The sequence below is a fragment of the Nicotiana tomentosiformis genome, chromosome 2 (assembly GCF_000390325.3).
Source record: "Nicotiana tomentosiformis chromosome 2, ASM39032v3, whole genome shotgun sequence".
NCBI classification, from domain to species: Eukaryota; Viridiplantae; Streptophyta; class Magnoliopsida; order Solanales; family Solanaceae; genus Nicotiana; species Nicotiana tomentosiformis.
In genome coordinates, this window is record NC_090813.1 from 187,413,284 (window position 1) to 187,432,295 (window position 19,012).

Below are 19,012 nucleotides of genomic sequence, written 5' to 3' on the forward strand. Positions count from 1 at the left end.
CAGGTTCATGTGCCGAAGCAGGGGGAGTAAGTTTCTGCAAATAAACACCAATAGCATCAAGGTACGCTCTACAATGCCCGTGAAATCCCTCAATAGCTCCACCTTCTTTTATCACAAGTGAAAATGGGGTTCCAGCCTCAAACCCAAATGGTCCATAATTCTTTGCATTAGTTATAAAACATAGAGATTTTATAACCGAATAGCTACCATAACGTCCAAATGTCCCCTTGATGCCTGTTAAATATATCAATGGAGACGCCTTAATAACAACCTGAGATAATTGCAAATCACATATCGGTGAAATAAGTAGTAGAGTCAGGAATTCTGACAAGAATCCAGAGAAAGGTGCAAGAATGTCACATTAGGATTCGAAATCAATAGGTGCATTCATATCCTTAACTTGAAAGATGCTTACAACAACAACAACCCAACATAATCCTATAAAGTGGGGTCTGGGCAGGTTAATGTGTACGCTGACACTGTTTTCGATAGACCCCGCTAACTTGAAAGATGCTTATATAACTATAAAGTTTATGCTGTGTATACTGAAAATGATGCAAAAAGTTGCCATACTATCATGTTAAGTTGATCTATAACATGTTATTTTTCATATCAAGAGCATCATAAGGTAACTTGAAGGTTGTAAGCTAAATGATTAATCTGATATACTGATTTAATTGTCTTGATAATTAACTGTTATTCTTACATAATTTAAGCTCATTGCTATGACATGACACAAATTTAACTAGAAAAGAACGTTCCAATCATGAGAAATAAATATGTTAATCATAATTTTTCTGGACTTACCTTGTCTCTTCGACCTCCATCCCCACCAAACTTTGGTGAGTCTATGGTAGAACCTTGTTCAGTAATGGTTCTGAACATGATGGAGTGTATAAAATCTCCATGAGCAATCAATATCTCTATAGTGGGACTTTTCAGCTTGTAATTCCATTCCGATCCACCAGTATTGCCCCCCATGGTTCCACCAATATTGAGTTCGCTTGATCGTAACTCACTTGATTTTCCTTCACATACATAACAAATTAAATCAATGGATCCATTATCAAATTTTTATCCCTATATTGGTAGCATTATTTTGCAGTGAAAAGGAAATAGAATGAATATAGATGTAGTCATGTAAAGGAAGAGAAGGTAAGGTACAATTGTTGGCGATTTGCTTTGATTTTTTGTTATTTTCCCTTTCTCTTAATATTTCTTATTATCGCCTGATTCTGATCATCCCTTTTTTAAAGTTATTATTCTGTTTAAGGTGTTAGAAGAGTCACTTAAGTCATTAGTTTTATGAAAGGGATCTATGTTTGTGTGCAAGTATGAGGTGAAGAAAATTCAAGAAGTAGAGGTGCTTAAGCAAACGAGGGAATAATCACAACATACGTCATGGATTTCAATTTCTTCAACCACATGTTCATTTGGCTCAATGTTTTTAGCTTCAGGTTCCTTTGATAAAGTGGGAGGAGTAAGTTTCCGCAAATAAACACCAATAGCATCAAGATACGCTCCACAACGCCCGTGAAATCCCACAATAGCTCCACCTTCTTTCATCACAAGTGAAAATGGGGTTCCCGCCTCACACCCAAATGGTCCATAATTCTTTGCATTAGTTATAAAACATAGAAATTTTATAACCGAATAGCTACCACAACGTCCAAATGTCCCCTTGATGCCTGTTAAATATTCCAATGGAGTTGCCTCAATAACAACCTGAGATTATTGCAATCGGTTAAATAAGTAGCAGAGTCTCGTAATTTTGACAAGAATTCAGAAAAAGTACAAGAATGTCACATTAGGATCCAAAATCTGTGACCTAAAGCAAATTTGGACACTTTGCCACTTCCTTTGGATTGAGAGGATTCAACTAACTTAGATATATAAGAAAATTATATTTACCCTTTCTACATAATTTTTAGACGAAGGGGATTCAATTAAATCCGTAGCTCTACCGGCCTTGTGTTAAACCCAAGTGAGGATCTATAGTGAAAGAAAATGGTGTGTTCATATCTTTGACTTGAAAGATGCTTATGTAACTAAAGATTTTATGTTGTGTACACTGAAAATGCAAAAAGATGTTAAACTATCATGTTAAGCTGACATATAATTAAATGTCATTTTTCATATCTTGATAATTAAATTTTTATTACAAAATATAAGCTCATTCCTATGACATGACACAAGTTAAGTTGAGAAGAACGTGCCAATCATGAGAAATAAATATGTTGACCACAATTACCTACCTTGTCTCTTCGACCTCCACCCCAACCAAAATTTGGTGAGTCTATGGTAGTACCTTGTTCATTAATGATCCTGAACATGATGGATTTTATACAATCTCCATGAGTAATCCATATTTTTTTAATGGGACTTTTCAGCTTGTAATACCATTCTGATCCACTAGTGCCTCCCCATGGCTCCACTAATATTGAGTCCGCTTGATCGTAACTCACTTGATTTCCCTTCACCTATATAACAAATCAATGGCTCCATTATCAAATTTTATCCTAATATTGGTAGTATTAATTTGCAGTGAAAAAAAAAAACAGAATGAATATAGGCACAATCATGTAAAAGAAGAGAAGGCAAGGTACCATTGTTAGTGATTTGCTTTGATTTTTTTTCAATCCCTTTCTTTTAATATTCCTTATGATCATTCAATTTAAGTTATTCATTCTAACATAAGTCATTAGTTTTACGAAAGGGATCTGTGCTTGTGTGTAAGTATGAGGTGAAGTAAATGAAGTAGAGGTGATTAAGCAACGAGGAAATAATCACAACATATGTGAGAACTAGTTAATTTATCTACCTTCGCGCTGTCACAAAAAAGTACTAGTGAGTTATTAAGTGATCATTTTATAAATTAGTCCATAAATAAAAAGGAGAAATATGACAAACACTTAAACTAATTTTTTATATGTCTAACTTTTAATTTTTTAAGTCTATTTTATTTTCCTCCTTTTTGTTTCCTTTTTAATTCCAAAATATAATGGAAAAAATAAAAAAGACTGTGAGAACCTAATTTTTAACCATACATGAATTTTTCACGGAAAAATACACAAGTACCCCCTCAACCTATGACCGAAGTTCCAACTACACGCCTTTCCTTTTTGAGGATTCTATTACACCCATGAACTATTATAAAGTAAAATTATTGCCTACCCTAAATGCTGACGTGGCAAAGTGTGTGTATTTCCGTCTCTCAAAGAGAATTAGAAGCCCAAAAATTTACTTACCGGTCTTTTTCTTTTTCTTTTCTTTTTACAACACCATTCCTTTGAAAATTCATTTTTTAATTTTAGATTGGTATTTTTTCCTCAAACCTTTATTGGTTCATTCTTACCTTTGCATTAGCAAGAAAATAAATTTAAATTTGATTATATGTACACGTGTCATCTTTTTATTGGATATTATACTTAATTAATTATGACAATAACTTAAAAAATATTTTTCTCTCTTTTCAAAAATATACAATTCTTTTCTTAAAAATTCCACAGCAACGACGACCAAAGAAATTATCATTACGTGAATATTATTTTTTTACCGAAATTGATATCGGAGTATTAAAATTTTGGACTTCATTGTTGTCATGTTGCTACTAGTCATGAAAGAATAGAATAATAGATCAACATAAGGAACATAATGAGAGAGAAAATAAAAGAGTAACAAAATATATATTGGCAGGCGAGTGTGTTTCACCTCCCAAGAAACATCTAGTTATGACATTTCAAGGAGATATTTATTCCATTTTAGAATAGTTTAGGGGGGTAATAGGATTTCCGTTAAGAAAATGTGTGTAGTTGGAACTTCGGTCATAGGTTGAGGGGGTAATTATGCATTTTTCCATTTTTCACCACCTTTAATATTCAAATAGCTTTTAGGTATTTTAGATTATATTTTACTTTTTAGTAGACCTCACTAGATAATTAGAAAACAACAAAAACAGCCGCAATTTTATATTTTAATTGTGTTCCCATTTTCAAGAAAAGGTTCCAAAAAATATATTTTAACAAGTCTACTCTATTTTTTTTTTAAGTTAAGAATTTTCATAAATGAATTTTGAGTACTATTCGATTCCATCCTAAATCTCACCAAATTTGGACTCCAAAGTGTGTATCTCTTTAGCATTTTTTTCTTTCCATACTAATCAAGTAGGAGTAATACTTTTATTTTTACTAAAAAAAAAGAAAAAAAAAAAAGAAGAAGCAAAGAACGTGAAAGGCAAAAGGAAAAAAAAAAATCAAAGAAGAAAGAAAAGAAGGCCCCCTATATTTTGTGCTTCGTTAATTCTCTTATTCTTTTTAGTGGTCCCACCTCCTAAATTGATTTTCCTCCGTATCACGTGTCCATAATTCCTTTTTATCACAATTTTTAATTTTGGCATTTTCCTTTTGATTGTTAATATTCTTTTCTTGTTCTCCAAGCCCATTATCTGGTGAGAGCTTCATATAACAAAGAGAGACACACACGATATAGGCATGAGAGAGCAGAGAGAGTAAACGGAAAGAAGGGGCGAGAGAACGAGAGAGAAACTGGGGAGAAGGGAACAAAAATCGAGCGACTTTCTCCTTCGTTTTCTTCCTCGCTGACAACAACCTTCCCTGGTCTTCTTCGTCTTCCTTCCTCAAAAACGCAGCAGCTGAAAAGCACCTAAAACAACCACTTAAACTCCTTATAATAAACCCACTTATCACAAAACACCCCTGTTTCATCCGAGAAAATATGCACAAAACCTTCTGTTTGCTACACTAAACTGCAAAGTTTTTTCACGATAATACTCTGTCGGAATTTAGAGTCTAGTTTAAGGTATTTTCCGGTCAAAGGTAAGGTGAGGTTCATTCTTATCTTCTTCTTTTTCTCTTTTTCTTTTCTTCAAGTTTTATTAGTAGCTTATATGCCTATAAGATATTGTTTAGTTGCTGTTGAGCTGACAATTTTTTATAGCTTCTGTTTGTTAAAGCTTTCAAATATAGGCCTCATTGTTTTATGTAAAACTCATAAATTTTGTTCAAATTGTTGAATATGGTCTCTTGATTCTATGTTACGTGAGATTTGTTATGCCTTTTTGTTTGTTACAATTGCTTGGGTGTGAGTTATCGTTGTGGCATGTTTTAGTATTGTCAATATTTAGCGAAGATTAATTAATATTATTGTTTTGAGCAATCAACTCGTTAAGTTGTAAATAATACATAGTAGTTCGCTAATAATTTAAAGAGCTCATTACAACTCTATATCTATAACTCATGACCTTACAATAATCTCAAATTCAAGAAAAAAATAATTTATGAATATTCGTATTTTGCTTTAGGCGTGATTAATAATAAATCATCGTGGCCATGTGTACGGTTCCGTGGCATGGTCACAATGCGTAAATCACAATTCAAGTGTTGTAATGACCCGACCAATCGTTTTAAGAGTTGTAGCCTCGTTTCCCCCATTTACTGCTCCTTTTGTACTTTATAGTTGTTATGTGACTTGCCGGGGTAGTCGGTTCGGGTCCGGTGAGGTTTTGAAATGAATTGAGACACTTAGTCTCCAAGATGAAAACTTAAGTTGAAAAGGTTGACCAGATGTTGAGTTATGTGTAAACGACCCTGGAATAGAATTTTGATGATTCCAATAACTCTGTATGGTGATTTTGGACGTAGGAGCGTGTCCGAAAAATTATGTGGAGGTCCATAGTTAAATTAGGCTTGAAATGGCTAAAATAGAAATTTAAGTTTAGAAGTTTGACCGGGGAGTTGACTTTTTGATATCGGGGTCAGAATTCGATTCTGAAAATTTGTATAGGTCTGTTATGTCATTTATGACTTGTGTGCAAAATTTGAGGTCAATCGCACTTGATTTGATTGGTTTTGGTATCGAATGTAGAAGTTGAAATTTTTTAGTTTCATTAGGCTTGAATTGGGGTATGATTCGCGTTTTTATCATTATTTGATGCGATTTGGGCTTCGACTAAGTTCTTATGATTTTTTAGGACTTGTTGGTGTATTTGGTTGAGGTCCCAGAGGCCTCGAATGAGTCTTGGATGCTTAACGAACAAATTTTGGACTTGGTATTTTTGCTGAAGTTTTCTGGTGCACTGTCTGGTTTCCTTCTACACGATCGCGTGAAAAGGTCCACGATCGCGTAGTCTTAATTGGGCAGCGGAGATTTTTGTGCTATGTGATCGCGAAGCAAATGGTCAGCAGTGCTACGTGAATGCGTGGATTAAGTCGCGTTCGCATAGAGTAAAGAAGGGAGCTGAATGTTTCACGCGTTATGCTACGTTCGCGTTCGCGTTCGCGTTCGCATATTTGTCCGCAATCGCGTAGGGTTGAGAAAGTTGTGATTCGCGTTCGCGTGATGGAGTTCGCGATCACGTAGGGTAATTTTTGGGCAGTGGAAAGTTGTACTTCGCGATCGCGAGACTTGGTCTGCGATCGCATAGAAGAAATGATTGGGCAGAGAGTTTAAGCATTTTTGACAAATTGGAGCTCGGGAAGAGGCGATTTTTGGGAGATTTTCAAAAAAAATAATGAGGTAAGTGTTCTTAACTCAATATTGTTCAAATTACCCGAATCCATGGTTATTTTTAACATTTAATTGGTTAATTAAGTTGGAAGATTTAGAAAACCCTTTTGGTTTAATTTGAAGATTTGAGGGTCGAGTTGATGTTGGATTTTAGTAAAAATTGTATGGTTGGGAATGAGCGTTCGTATTTTGTAACTTTTGTTGGGTTCCGAGACGTGGGATCCACAGATAATTTTTGGGTTAAATTTCGGATTTTGTTAGAAAATTTATATTTTCACATGGAATTTATTCCTATAATTTGTATTGATTGAATCGAATTAATTATGACTAGATTCGAGCCGATCGGAGTCGGAAAATCGAGGGAAAGGCATTCTTATTAATTGATTGAGCGTGGTTTGAGATAAGTGACTTGTCTAACCTTGTGTGGGGGAAATTTCCCTTATGATTGGTATTGATATGAAAATATTTGATGTGTTGAAAGTCATGTACACGAGCTGACGAGTGTGTACACAAGCTAAATGTGGAAGATTATGTCTTTAAACTGTTGCATATTAATTAAATTATTTTATTCTATTATATTCATCATCATTAATATATTTTCGCATTTTAAATTTGCCTGACCTATTCCTGCTAAATGTTTTACATGTTTAGTTGAAACTCTGTTTCTTTTCTTCTGTGCAATAGTTGAAGGTTGGATTTCTTAATTTAAATATTATTAAAATTTTGTGAGATTTTGTTTTGTGAAATATTATTTTTGCTGAGTTATTCATTCATGAATATTTTGTGAGATTTTGTACTCATTGTGACTGAGCCGTGAGCTCCTTATTGTGAAAAATATTATTGTTGATTTATTTTTGGCAAGTTGAAATATTTGGGCACTTGAGGTGCAAATTGTGATATATTGTGATATTGATACACAAGCAGTAGTATAAGGTCTGGGTGTTGAAACGCATGTGGTGAGATAAGAGTGGCTTGATACGCGTGGCTAGTAGGGGAACTACTAGAAGTTATGCGGTGTGATAAGGGTGGCTAAAACGCGGGATGCTATTTCAGGAAAAATGATTTCTTTAAAATTAAATGTGAAAGCTACCGCGATGATATAAGAAAATGATATATTGTGAATTTATTTATGATTTGGGACTACGATGCGGTACCTTTGGAGTGCCCTTGTTGATATTTCTTTATGGCTGCATTTGCCTTTGGTTATTTTGGTGATTTTTTTAAAGTTGTAAATTTATGTTTTCTTTCCGCAAGATATTATTTGTCCTTATTCTGTGAATTTAAATTGTGACATACTACTTACTTGATTCATTCTCATTGTCATTTTGTTATTATTATTATATTGTTAAACTTTTCATCCTGTCTTTTATTATTCCAGTAGGGCCTTACCTGACCTCGTCACTACTCTACCGAGGTTAGGCTTGACACTTATTGGGTACCGCTGTGGTGTACTCATACTAGGTTTCGGCACATCTTTTTATGCAGATCCAGGTACGCCCTATCAGACCAGACATCAGTGAATTTGACTGTACACGGAGACTTCAAGGTACATCTGTCATCATCCCCAGACCCCGGAGTCCCCTTCTTTCCTTATTATGTCGTTTTCCTTATTTTCTTTAGACCCTGATGTAAAGAGACACTGAGGATAAATTCTTAGAAGCTTGTGACTTATTTTCTACCGGATTTTGGGAGTTGTAATTGTTAAATTTATAATTCTTATTTATTCAACTATTAAGGATTAAATTTCAGTTATTCCGCATTGATAGACTTACCTAGTCTTAGAGATTAGGTGTCATCACGACATCCTACTGAGGGAATTTGTGGTCGTGACAAGTGCACGTTTCATGCGACTTGACCACAACTTCAAATAATTAAAATAAACATATTGTAAATCGTGGGTGCGTTTCACGTGGCGCGATTTGCAATATGTACAAAAACAGCGAGTGCGAGATATAGCGACTTATTCAAATAAATTCCATAAATATTAAAAAGGGGCTAAAAATAAATGAAAGCGGTATAAAATCAGCAATGCATAAAAGGTTTTAGACTTGTAATAAATCAAATAATTAAGCCGAACATTAATTGTTAAGCGACCGTGCTAAAACCACGGAACTCGGGAGTGCCTCACACCTTCTCCCGGGTTAACAGAATTCCTTACCTGGTCTTCTATGTTTGCGGACCATAAATAAAGTCAATTTTCTCGATTTGGGATTTTAAAATAAACCGGTGACTTGGGATACCATAATAATTATTTCAAGTGGCTACTCTGATTAAATAAATAATCTCATTTCGAACAATATTACTTTAATTAAAAAAAAATTCATATTCTTCGGAAAATGAAGTTGTGACAAAGGACAATTATTATTGTCATTGTTCTTGTACGAACTTGAAAAAGAATTAGAGGTGTTGAGCAAAGACGAAGGTTGGTGAAGTTTTGAAGTTGAGATTCAACTGCTAAACTCATTCTAGATCCTTAGTTGCTGATGAAATTCGAAAATGGAGAAAGAATTTCAAATATACCATTGTTGAAAATTAAAAAATCTTGAACAAAAAACGAGTTTGTTGAAGTTCTTGGTTGTTGGCCAAATTGATTACTCGGGTTTGGTGATAATGTTGTTGTGAAATTGTAGTTGAAATTTAAGCTTGATTGGTGCGGATTTGGTTGAGGCTTTGTTGAATTTTGAGACCCAAAATTATATTTGAAGCTCTTGAAAATTGTAATAAAATATTCATGAAATCAAGTGTGTTTTGGAAGAACGACTCATGAACATCGATCCCGAGACTGACACATGGCAATGCCGTATAGGTTACAGTCTTTTTCTTTAAGTTCTTATGCGCTTGAAGGAGGTGTTTTCATGTTTGGGTCCAAGTCAGCACATAAGGTGCAAAAACTTTTGAAAAAAATAAATTTATAGGGGATAATAAGACCCCGAAAAGAAAAGGCGTGATTGAAATTTCGGTGATAGGGTACTTATACCTTTTTCCAACCAAAAAAAAAGATGATAAAGCATTAAAAAAAAGTACCTGATAAATTACTATAACCATTAAACCCAAAGAAAAAAAATGAAGAGAAGAAAGTAACCAAAGGAGGAAAAAGAAAGATGATGTTATTATGAGTATCAAAGATTACGATTAGTGAGAAAAGTACGAACAAACCATAAAATGAAGTGTTTGTTTTATTCTTCCAATTTTGTTGTAACTTAATCTTTTTATCAAAAGATTGATAGAGCCTATTATTAGTTGATTGATATAATTATTTTATTTGAATGATCTTGGCTTATTGCTAATTGTTTTGTTTTGGCAGGTAAACAATTTTATTTACCAAATGAAAGCGTAAAAAACAAAACAAGCACCTCCTCGACAAGGTTGCTCTACCTTTAACCGTCAGAACTTCCCATAACTCCCAACACACTCATTAACACTACTCCTTAAGGATAGAAATTAAGTTTATCACATTTTATTTTTTTAAATCCCTTCCAAATTAGGATGATCGTGCTTCCACACTTCCCCTTTAACCGTCAGAACTTCCCATAACTCCCAACACACTAATTAACATTACTCCTAAAGGATAGAAATTAAGTTCATCAATTTTTTTTTTTAAATTCCTCTCAAATTAGGATGATCTATAGTGTTTTCACACTTTCCCTCCAGCGTGACTCGAACCCAGGACCTAACGGTCGTGGGTGAAGGTACTTTACCAACTGAGCAAACCTCACTTGTCAGTTCATCAAGTTTCTTAGCAAATCTGGGCTTCAAAATTCCTCAGCAGTGCACTTCTTGGGTGATTGCTCTAATGAAAAGAGCTCTTCAATTGGAATTGCCATGTTAAACAGGAGAAGGGATTTAAGTGTGAAAGTTAGTTAAACTACTTGTGATCAGGATTAATTAAGAGAATATTGATTTATTTGATTATTTGATAGATTTTATGCAATTATCAATCGTTATACTCATGAGAGCAAATCAATAAATTAATAATCTGAAGTAATTGGAACTAGGGGTGTACAAAGAAAATCAACAAATTCCACCAAATCGATAATCTGAATCAAACCGGAAAAAAAATTCGACTGTGATTTGGTTTGGTATTGAAAAAAAGTAATCCAACCATAATTGATTTGGTTTGGTATTAACTTAAAAATTCAAACCAAAATCAAACCAACCCGAGATTACATATATATATATTTTAAATATATTGTATTCATAAAAATATTTATTATAATGTAATTACATTATAAATTTTTTATAAGTATTTTAATAATTTATGTATTTTAATATAATTGTTTAAGTCTGAGCTTATAATTTGGGGTGAAATTCAAAAATAGCCAGATTTACAAGTGATAATTGAAAAATAGCCACAGTTTCAAAAGTAATAGAAATTTAGCCACTTTTCATGTAAAGATAAATCTGAACGATAACACTGTTCAAAATTCTGAAAATATTCCAGCATAATATACTGGTCCAGCATAATATGCTGGAAGTTCATACAGAAGTGCTCCAATCTCTAGTATATTATGCTGGAACTTTCCGTGTGTTGGAGTTCCAACATAATATGCTAGAAGTTCATACACAAGTGCACCAATCTCCAATATATTAATGCTGGAACTTTTCGTGTTGCAGCAAAATAATGGCTATTTTTTTTACTTTACAAATACTGGCTATTTTTTAATTACCAGTCCAAAAACTGGCTAGCCCGTGCTATTTTCACTATAATTTGCGAATAGTCCATATAAGTGTTCGGTTGAGCCCAAACAGAATTTAATAAAAACAATCTAACAAAATTGCTCCTTTTTACTTGACCCCTCCCCGTATAACTCATTCCATTGTTTTAGCTCAGTCGTCATAGAATTCTTGAAGCTTTTTGTTGGCTTAATTGAAGGCTAGTTTTGAAGATTGACAAAGGAACCTCAAGCATGAACTAGGTCCATTCCTCAGATCCATCCTTTATGTGCATAGACATGGGCTGAATCGAGTATGTGGGATGCACGTAAAGGAGATAAGCTTAACTTGGTCGAATTAATATCTCCTGATCTAAAAGGGTTGCATAATTGATAAGGAGAAGGACTCCTTAATCAAAGAGAACACTATCCAAGATTAGGGAGGAGTTAGAGATTGAGATCAACTAGAACTCCTTCACCAAGGAAGAGTAGCATTAGAACTCTAGTTGCTTTCTACTCTACTAACTCTATAAATCGCAGGAAGTTCTCATTCTACAAGTGACGCACAAAAGGAGAAGTTAAACGTGAATTGAGAGCAAAATAGCAAGGCATTTTGCAAGCAGTTCGTGTGTGATTCAAGTGTGCAAACCTGAAACTACATGAACCAGATAGAAGAACCAGTTCCAAGTGTCTGTCTTTTATTCTAGTTCAATTGTAGTACGTATTTTCATATTGTACCTTTCAGCTTTATCTAGAGGCAATTGTAATACGTACTCAGAGTATTCAAGTTAGAGTTAACTTGAAGTTGTCGTAACAGTTAGAGGTTGTGTGCCACAACGGGATTAGAGTTAATCCTAGGTTTACAAAAGTGTTTTGTAAATGCAGTTTTTGGCTCAGTGATTTAGGGAAGTATTTTGGGAAAATCCTACTGGGAAGTAGGTCGTGGTTTTTTCACCTTTTGAGCCAGATATTTTCTACGTAAAAATCCTTGTGTTCTTTAATTTCTGCATTTATTATTCCACAATAGTAGTATAAGGAGCACATAGAAGAGCCAGGTCCTTCTATAATCTATGCACGCGAAAAATTGGACACCACACAAATCACCCCCCTCTTGTGTGGTATTGAAGTTAAAACATAAATTGGTATCATAGCAGGTTATCCTTGAAGAGGCTAACACCTTAGGAGAAGATCAAGATGAGTGCACCACCTGAAAACTGGGAAGGGCAATCCACTGCTAGGTCACCACTCTTCAATGGCCAGTACTACTCTTGGTGGAAAAATAGAATGAGAGACCACATCATAGGAGAAGACTATGAGCTATGGAACATTGTCACAGATGGTCCACTGGCTACCATGAAGATAAATGCCGAAGGAGAAGAGGTGCCAAAAACAAGAGCTGACTGCACTGCTGACGACTTGAGGAAATGGGAGAAGAATGCTAAGGCCAAGAAATGGCTCGTGTGTGGACTTGGTCTAGACGAGTACAGTAGAATTCAAAGTTGTACTACTGCTAAGGAAATTTGGGACACTTTGCAAGTGGCTCATGAAGGAACACCTCAGGTAAAGAGGTCCAGAGGAACGTTGCTATATTCTCAATATGAGAATTTCACTATGAAGGAAGGAGAAACCATCCAAGAGATGTATACAAGGTTCACCACACTAACAAATGAACTTAAGTCTCTTGGAAGGGTTATTCTTGAAGAAGATAAAGTTGAGAAGATTTTGACAAGGGTTCTGCCAGTCTCATGGGAGAGAAAAATCACTGCTATTCAGGAGTCAAAGAACATCGCCACTGTTAGGTTGGATGAGCTAATTGGAAATCTCACTGCTTATGAACTTAGAAGGCAAACCATGAAGATGGATGTACCCAAGAAGGAAAGGAGCCTGACACTCAGAATCACTGAAGGTTCTGATCTAGAATATGATTAAATGGCTATGATCACAAAGGACTTCAAGAAGTACCTAATGAGAGGAAAGGTTTCTTCGAGAAGTGGAGGCTACAACAAACCAAGGATTCCTGAAAAACAGACCAATGAGGGCTGCTACAAGTGTGGGAATACTGATCACCACATCAAAAACTGCCCTCAATGGGAAATTGAATGGAAGAAGGAAAGAGTTGAACGAAGAAACAGAAAGAAGGAACATGTTCATCCCAAGAAGAACAAAAGATCAACAAAGTCTATGGTTGCTTCTTGGGGAGAAAGCTTAGATGAGGACTCAGATGATGAAGATGAAGATGAACAAGCACTTATGGCAATTGGAGAATCTGATGAGGAATCTGAAGTAAGTATAATCCATCTAAAAGACAAGATTAAGTTTTTGTCTAAAGAAAGGCTATCTGAGTTACTTCTAGATTTCATTGATGAATCTGAGGATATAAACAATGAAAAGAAACAGTTGTCTAAGGAATATGTGATTTTAAAAGCAAAGTGTAAGAACCTAGAACTTAGAGTTAGTGAGACTGTAAGTGAAAATACTGCACTAAAGAACTAGGTTCATGCAATTCAATCAAATGTCCTCGAACTTAAATCTGAAAATCTAAAACTGAAATTAGGAACAAGTAAGAAGACAGCTGATTGCACACAACTCACTCTAGAAGAAAATGTAGGTAAACTAAAAGATGAGTTGTATACGAAGGATGAGCAGGTAAGAATTTTGACATAAGATCTAGGCAAGGTCAAGCATGAACTAGACAGAACTTGTAAATAGAACAGGTCCTCCGATGCACTGTCATGGCTACAGGAACATCACAGTAGTAATAGAAGAGGAATTGGCTTTGGGAATCTGCCACCTAAATGGGATCCCAAAAGCAAGTATCTCACACTTCCTGAGAACAAAATTTGCACACACTGTGGTAAGACTGATCACTATAAAAGTGAATGCACTGCAAAAGAAAAGGTTAGTCAAAAGAATAAAAAGTTTGTTCTAGGGAAAAATAGGCTGTCAGGTTGGGCTAAAAAGAATCTGATTCATCCTTTTGCCTATAGAAAGGGACCCAAATTAGTTTGGGTTCCAAAGACTAACCCTTGATTTCTTTTTGCAGGTTCAAGTGAAGGGGAGCAGTCGAATATGGTATACGGATAGTGGCTGCTCAAAGCACATGACATGAAGCAAGAACCAGTTCCTTTCACTTGAGGACCTCAAAGGAGGTAATGTCTCCTTTGGAAATGGGAAGAAAGGTGAGATCATTGAGGTTGGCAAGGTAGGTAAGACTGACTCTCACTCGATTGAGAATGTCTATTTGATAGACGACCTAAAATACAGTCTAATTAGTGTATCACAGATGTGTCATAGAAGTAACTTGGTAGCATTCACCTCTACTAAATGCTTTGTGATTAATCTTACCACTGACAAGATTATTTTGCAGGAAAAAAGAGTGAACAGTATATATATTGTAGATCTGTCCACACTGTCAGAAAATGAACTCACTTGCTTAAGTGTGTTGAAAAATGATCCCCTCCTTTGGCACAAGAGACTTGGGCATGCAAGTCTGAGTCATCTCAACAAATTATTCTCCAAGGACTTGGTGATATGACTGCCTAACATCAAATTCAAGAAAGACAAAGTTTGTGAGGCTTGTGCAAGGGGGAAGCAGGAACATGATGATGAAGCAATTGGGTTGGTAAGAAACTTAAATGAAACCACAGCCCAGACTGAAGCTGTACTGGAAGAAGGAACAAGTGATGGAATAGGTTCTTCCACCCAGAGCAACATGACAGGGGGAACAAAACAAAGAGGAAATGATCCCCAAACCTCAATGGAACCTGTCCATAAACTTGTTCCACAACAACAAAACACTGAAGGAACATCAAGAGGAAACCAGTTGATTGTGAAGCCTTACAAGTATCAAAGTTCTCATCGCATTGAGAACATAATTACTGATCCAACCTCTGGAATCAAAACCAGATCTTCATTAAAGAATCTTTATGCTTTTGATGCTTTCTTATCTCTTATTGAACCTAAAAATATTGCTGAGGCTTTGTAGGATGCAGACTGAGTAAATGCAATGCAAGATGAACTCAACCAATTTGAAAGGAGTCAAGTTTGGCATCTGGTATCAAGACCCTTGGACCGATCAGTAATTGGCACAAAATGGGTCTTCAGAAACAAACTTGATGAAGATGGAACAGTTACAAGGAACAAGGCAAGATTGGTAGTTCAAGGATATAGACAAGAAGAGGGCGTAGACTACGATGAAACCTTTGTTCCAGTTGCAAGGTTGGAAGCAATAAGACTCCTTATAGCCTTTGCTGCTTACATGGAATTCACCTTCCACCAGATGGATGTCAAGAGTGCCTTCCTCAATGGCTATCTAAAGGAAGAAGTGTTTGTCAAGCAACCTCCGGGGTTTGAAAGCAAGGAGAGTCCTGATCATGTGCACAAACTTGACAAAGTACTTTATGGGCTCAAGCATGCGCCAAGAGCATGGTATGAAAGATTATCAAAAATTTTGCTTGAGCATGACTATAAGAGAGGTAAAATTGACAATACTTTATTCTTGAAAGAAAAAGGTAAAGATCTCTTGGTAGTTTAGATATATGTTGATGATATAATCTTTGGAGCAACTACTGATAAGCTAATTAAAGATTTTGCTAAACTAATGGGGAGTGAATTTGAAATGAGCATGATGGGTGAGCTTAATTTCTTCTTAGGCTTACAAATTAAACAAAATACAAATGGAACTATAATCTATCAGCAGAAGTACGTAAAAGAGTTGCTTAAAATATTTAAAATGGAAGTTCCAAAGAAATTGACATTCCTATTGCAACAGCTACAAAGTTGGATATAGATGAACCTGGTTCATCTGTCAATCAGAAGTTGTATAGGGGAATGATTAGCTCATTGTTGTATCTCACTGCTAGTAGACCTGACATTGTTTTCAGTGTAGGCCTTTGTGCAAGATTTCAGGCAAATCCGAAGGAGTCTCACTTGACGATTGTCAAGAGAATTTTGAGATATCTAAAAGGCATCACTGATCTTTGTCTATGGTATCCAAAAAATAGTAATTTCAATCTAGTGGGATATGCTGATGCTGATTATGCAGGTTTTCTAGTAGATAGAAAGAGCACCTCAGGTATGGCACACTTTCTTGGCTCATGTCTTGGGCTACCAAAAAGCAAAATTCAGTGGCCTTATCTACTGTTGAAGCTGAGTATATTGCTGCTGCTTCATGTTGTGCTCAGTTGTTGTGGATCAAACAGTAATTAATGGACTTTGAAATTGATGTTGGTTGTATCCCTATTTTTTGTGATAACACTAGTGCAATTAGTATGACCAAGAACCCGATTCATCCCAAGAGAACTAAGCACATAGATGTTAGGCATCACTTTTTGAGGGATAACTATGAAAAAGGGTTGATCACTGTAGAATTTTGTGCTACTGACAAGCAAATAGCTGACATCTTCACAAAAGCCCTAAGTAGAGATCACTTTGAAAGGAACATGTTAGAATTAGGGATGATTAAGATCACCTAAAAAGACCAGTTGAGAGTTTACAATGAAAAACAAAAAGAAAAAAAAATTATTTTTGGTTAGAAAATCTGAAATTGTGTACATAATTAGATTAATTTTTGCTCAGTCTCATACTTTCAATAGTATACTCTTGTGCCTTGTGTTAAAATAACTCATTAATCTCTAATGATATTTTCTCTATTTTGGCAAATTTAGATTTACACAAAAAAATTATCAGTGAAGAACCTGGTTCATCAAGATAATACGGTATATTTTCTACACTCTGCATAATTTGAAATAATAATATTTGGATCATGAGCAGAGTCCTACTTAATTCCAAACTCCTTTTGGACTTATCCGCTATAAGTGAACTAGTTTCGTTCAAAAGAGTCCCAACCGAATTGAAGCACCTAGATTCTAGGGATACACTCCAAAGTCTTTTCAAAACTGAAATTCAGTTTGATTAGACTTCGACACCCACTATCATCCCTTCCACCATCCCAACCTCTAAGAAAAGAGTATAGATGCTTGCTCGCAAGGTTGTTGCGGGGAGAGAACAAATCAAGAAATTAGTTAAACAATTGAAGGATAGCCAGGTCCAGGAACCTCAGAAATCTGAAGACTCATTTAAATCTGCTACTGAGGGGGAAGAAACGGTTTCTTCTGAAACTGAACAGGTATCTTCTGGCCCTAAAGTTACTCCTGAGACAATTTTTGAAGTTGATACAAATTTGGAGAATAGGTTTGTGCTGGTAGGGTCTATGGCAGGCGTCGAATGTATTAAATCTGGAGGAATTGGTGGTAAAAATAAAAAAGGAAAAAAAAAAGAGCAAGTGTGTTCGAAGTGATGTGAGGGGAAAGGGTAAACGCGTGGTTGAGTCTTTACCCACTCATGTGAGTTTAACCAAAGACACATGTGCAATGGTTATTTGGGGAAAAATATCTGCTGGAGTAGAGGAGAGTGTAAAGAAAACAGGGGGAAGTGGGTCTGGCGAAGCCGTTGAAGGGCTGGTTCAACTTGGGAAAAATATAAATGAACTTATTTCATCTGAACAGGAAACCCTCACAGACCTACTGAAGAGAATGACTGAAAGATATAATCCAAAGAAGAAAGGGAGGTTGCTATAAGCAAAGATTACTTTGGGGCAAATACTCTGATTGCTTGTGACTATGAGGTTCATGCCACTCCTAATGAACCTGGTTCATCCAAGAAGGTACCAGTCAATAGCAAGGTCAGAGCCTTGGTGCAAGAGAGTGTGGCAAAGGATGCTGAGATTGGGAGGATAAAGAAAAGGTTGGCTCAGGTAGAGACTGAGAGAGATGCTCTCAGAAGTGAGCTGGCAAGAGAAAATGAGAAGAATGATAGCATTCTTCAGGACATGCTAAAACTCCTCCAAACTAAAAACCAAGCACCCAGTTCTTCCCAGCCTTATGCATCCTAGCCTAGTGTAGATCAACCAGTGACCCAGTTCGGGATTTCTTTTGTTATTTTTGCTCATGTTTCCAGTATGTTTATTTCTTTTTATGCTTTGTGGAAGAATCGTATCAATCATCAATGAAATGCACTATCTTTTGCTCTAACTGTTTGTTTATATTTCTTTGATGGTTAAAATTCTTAGCTTGATCTATGATGATTAATCCATGATTGCATTTGAAGTAGCCCTGGTGGCCATGAGTAAGAGATAAAATCTGGTTATCTCACATTTTTTATGCAACTTTTTGATGATGCCAAAAGGAGGAAATAGTGTGCTTTGTATTCTGAACAGTGATATTTATAACCTGATGAACCTGGTCCTTGATGATAAGTGATAAAAAAGAAAAATATTTCTAACATTGTATTGATGTTGAGCTAAGTTGAAAGAGGGCCTAAGCTTATGAAAAATACAGAGTTTGTCATCATCAAAAATGGGGAATTTGTTGGCCTAAGTGAAGGCTAATTTTGAAGATTGACAAAGGAAGCTCGGGCATGAACCAGGTCCATCCCTTGTGTGCATAGACACGGACAGAATCGAGTATGTGGGATGCACGTGAAGGAGATAAGCTTAACTTGGTCGAATTAATATCTCCTAATCTAAAAGGGTTGCATAATGGATAAGGAGAAAGACTCCTTAATCAAAGAGAACACTATCCAAGATAAGGGAGGAGTTAGAGGTTGAGATCAACTATAACTCTTCCACCAAGGAAGAGTAGCATTTAACTCTAGTTGCTTTCTACTCTACTAACTCTATAAATCGCAGGAAGTTCTCATTCTACAAGTGACGCACAAAAGCAGAAGTTAAACGTGAATTGAGAGCAAAATAGCAAGGCATTTTGCCAGCAGTTCTTGTGTGATTCAAGTGTGCGAACCTGAAGCTACATGAACCAGATAGAAGAACCAGTTCCAAG

At 35.7% G+C, this 19,012-nt stretch overlaps 1 protein-coding gene and 1 long non-coding RNA gene across 2 annotated transcripts in view; one reads left to right on the top strand and one right to left on the bottom strand.

Moving 5' to 3' along the window:
* The window catches only part of LOC104086825 (uncharacterized), a 301,759-nt gene that overhangs the window by 7,906 nt on the left and 274,841 nt on the right, over positions 1-19,012 (bottom strand). Inside the window, 2 exon segments of the mRNA XM_070196456.1 lie at positions 1,399-1,725; positions 2,256-2,480. Of these exon segments, the coding sequence (XP_070052557.1) occupies positions 1,399-1,725; positions 2,256-2,480 (552 nt within the window).
* LOC138906789 (uncharacterized) lies at positions 4,449-8,277 on the top strand. The gene is made up of 2 exons (XR_011414444.1): positions 4,449-4,840; positions 7,904-8,277. It is a non-coding gene; the product is annotated as an uncharacterized lncRNA (long non-coding RNA).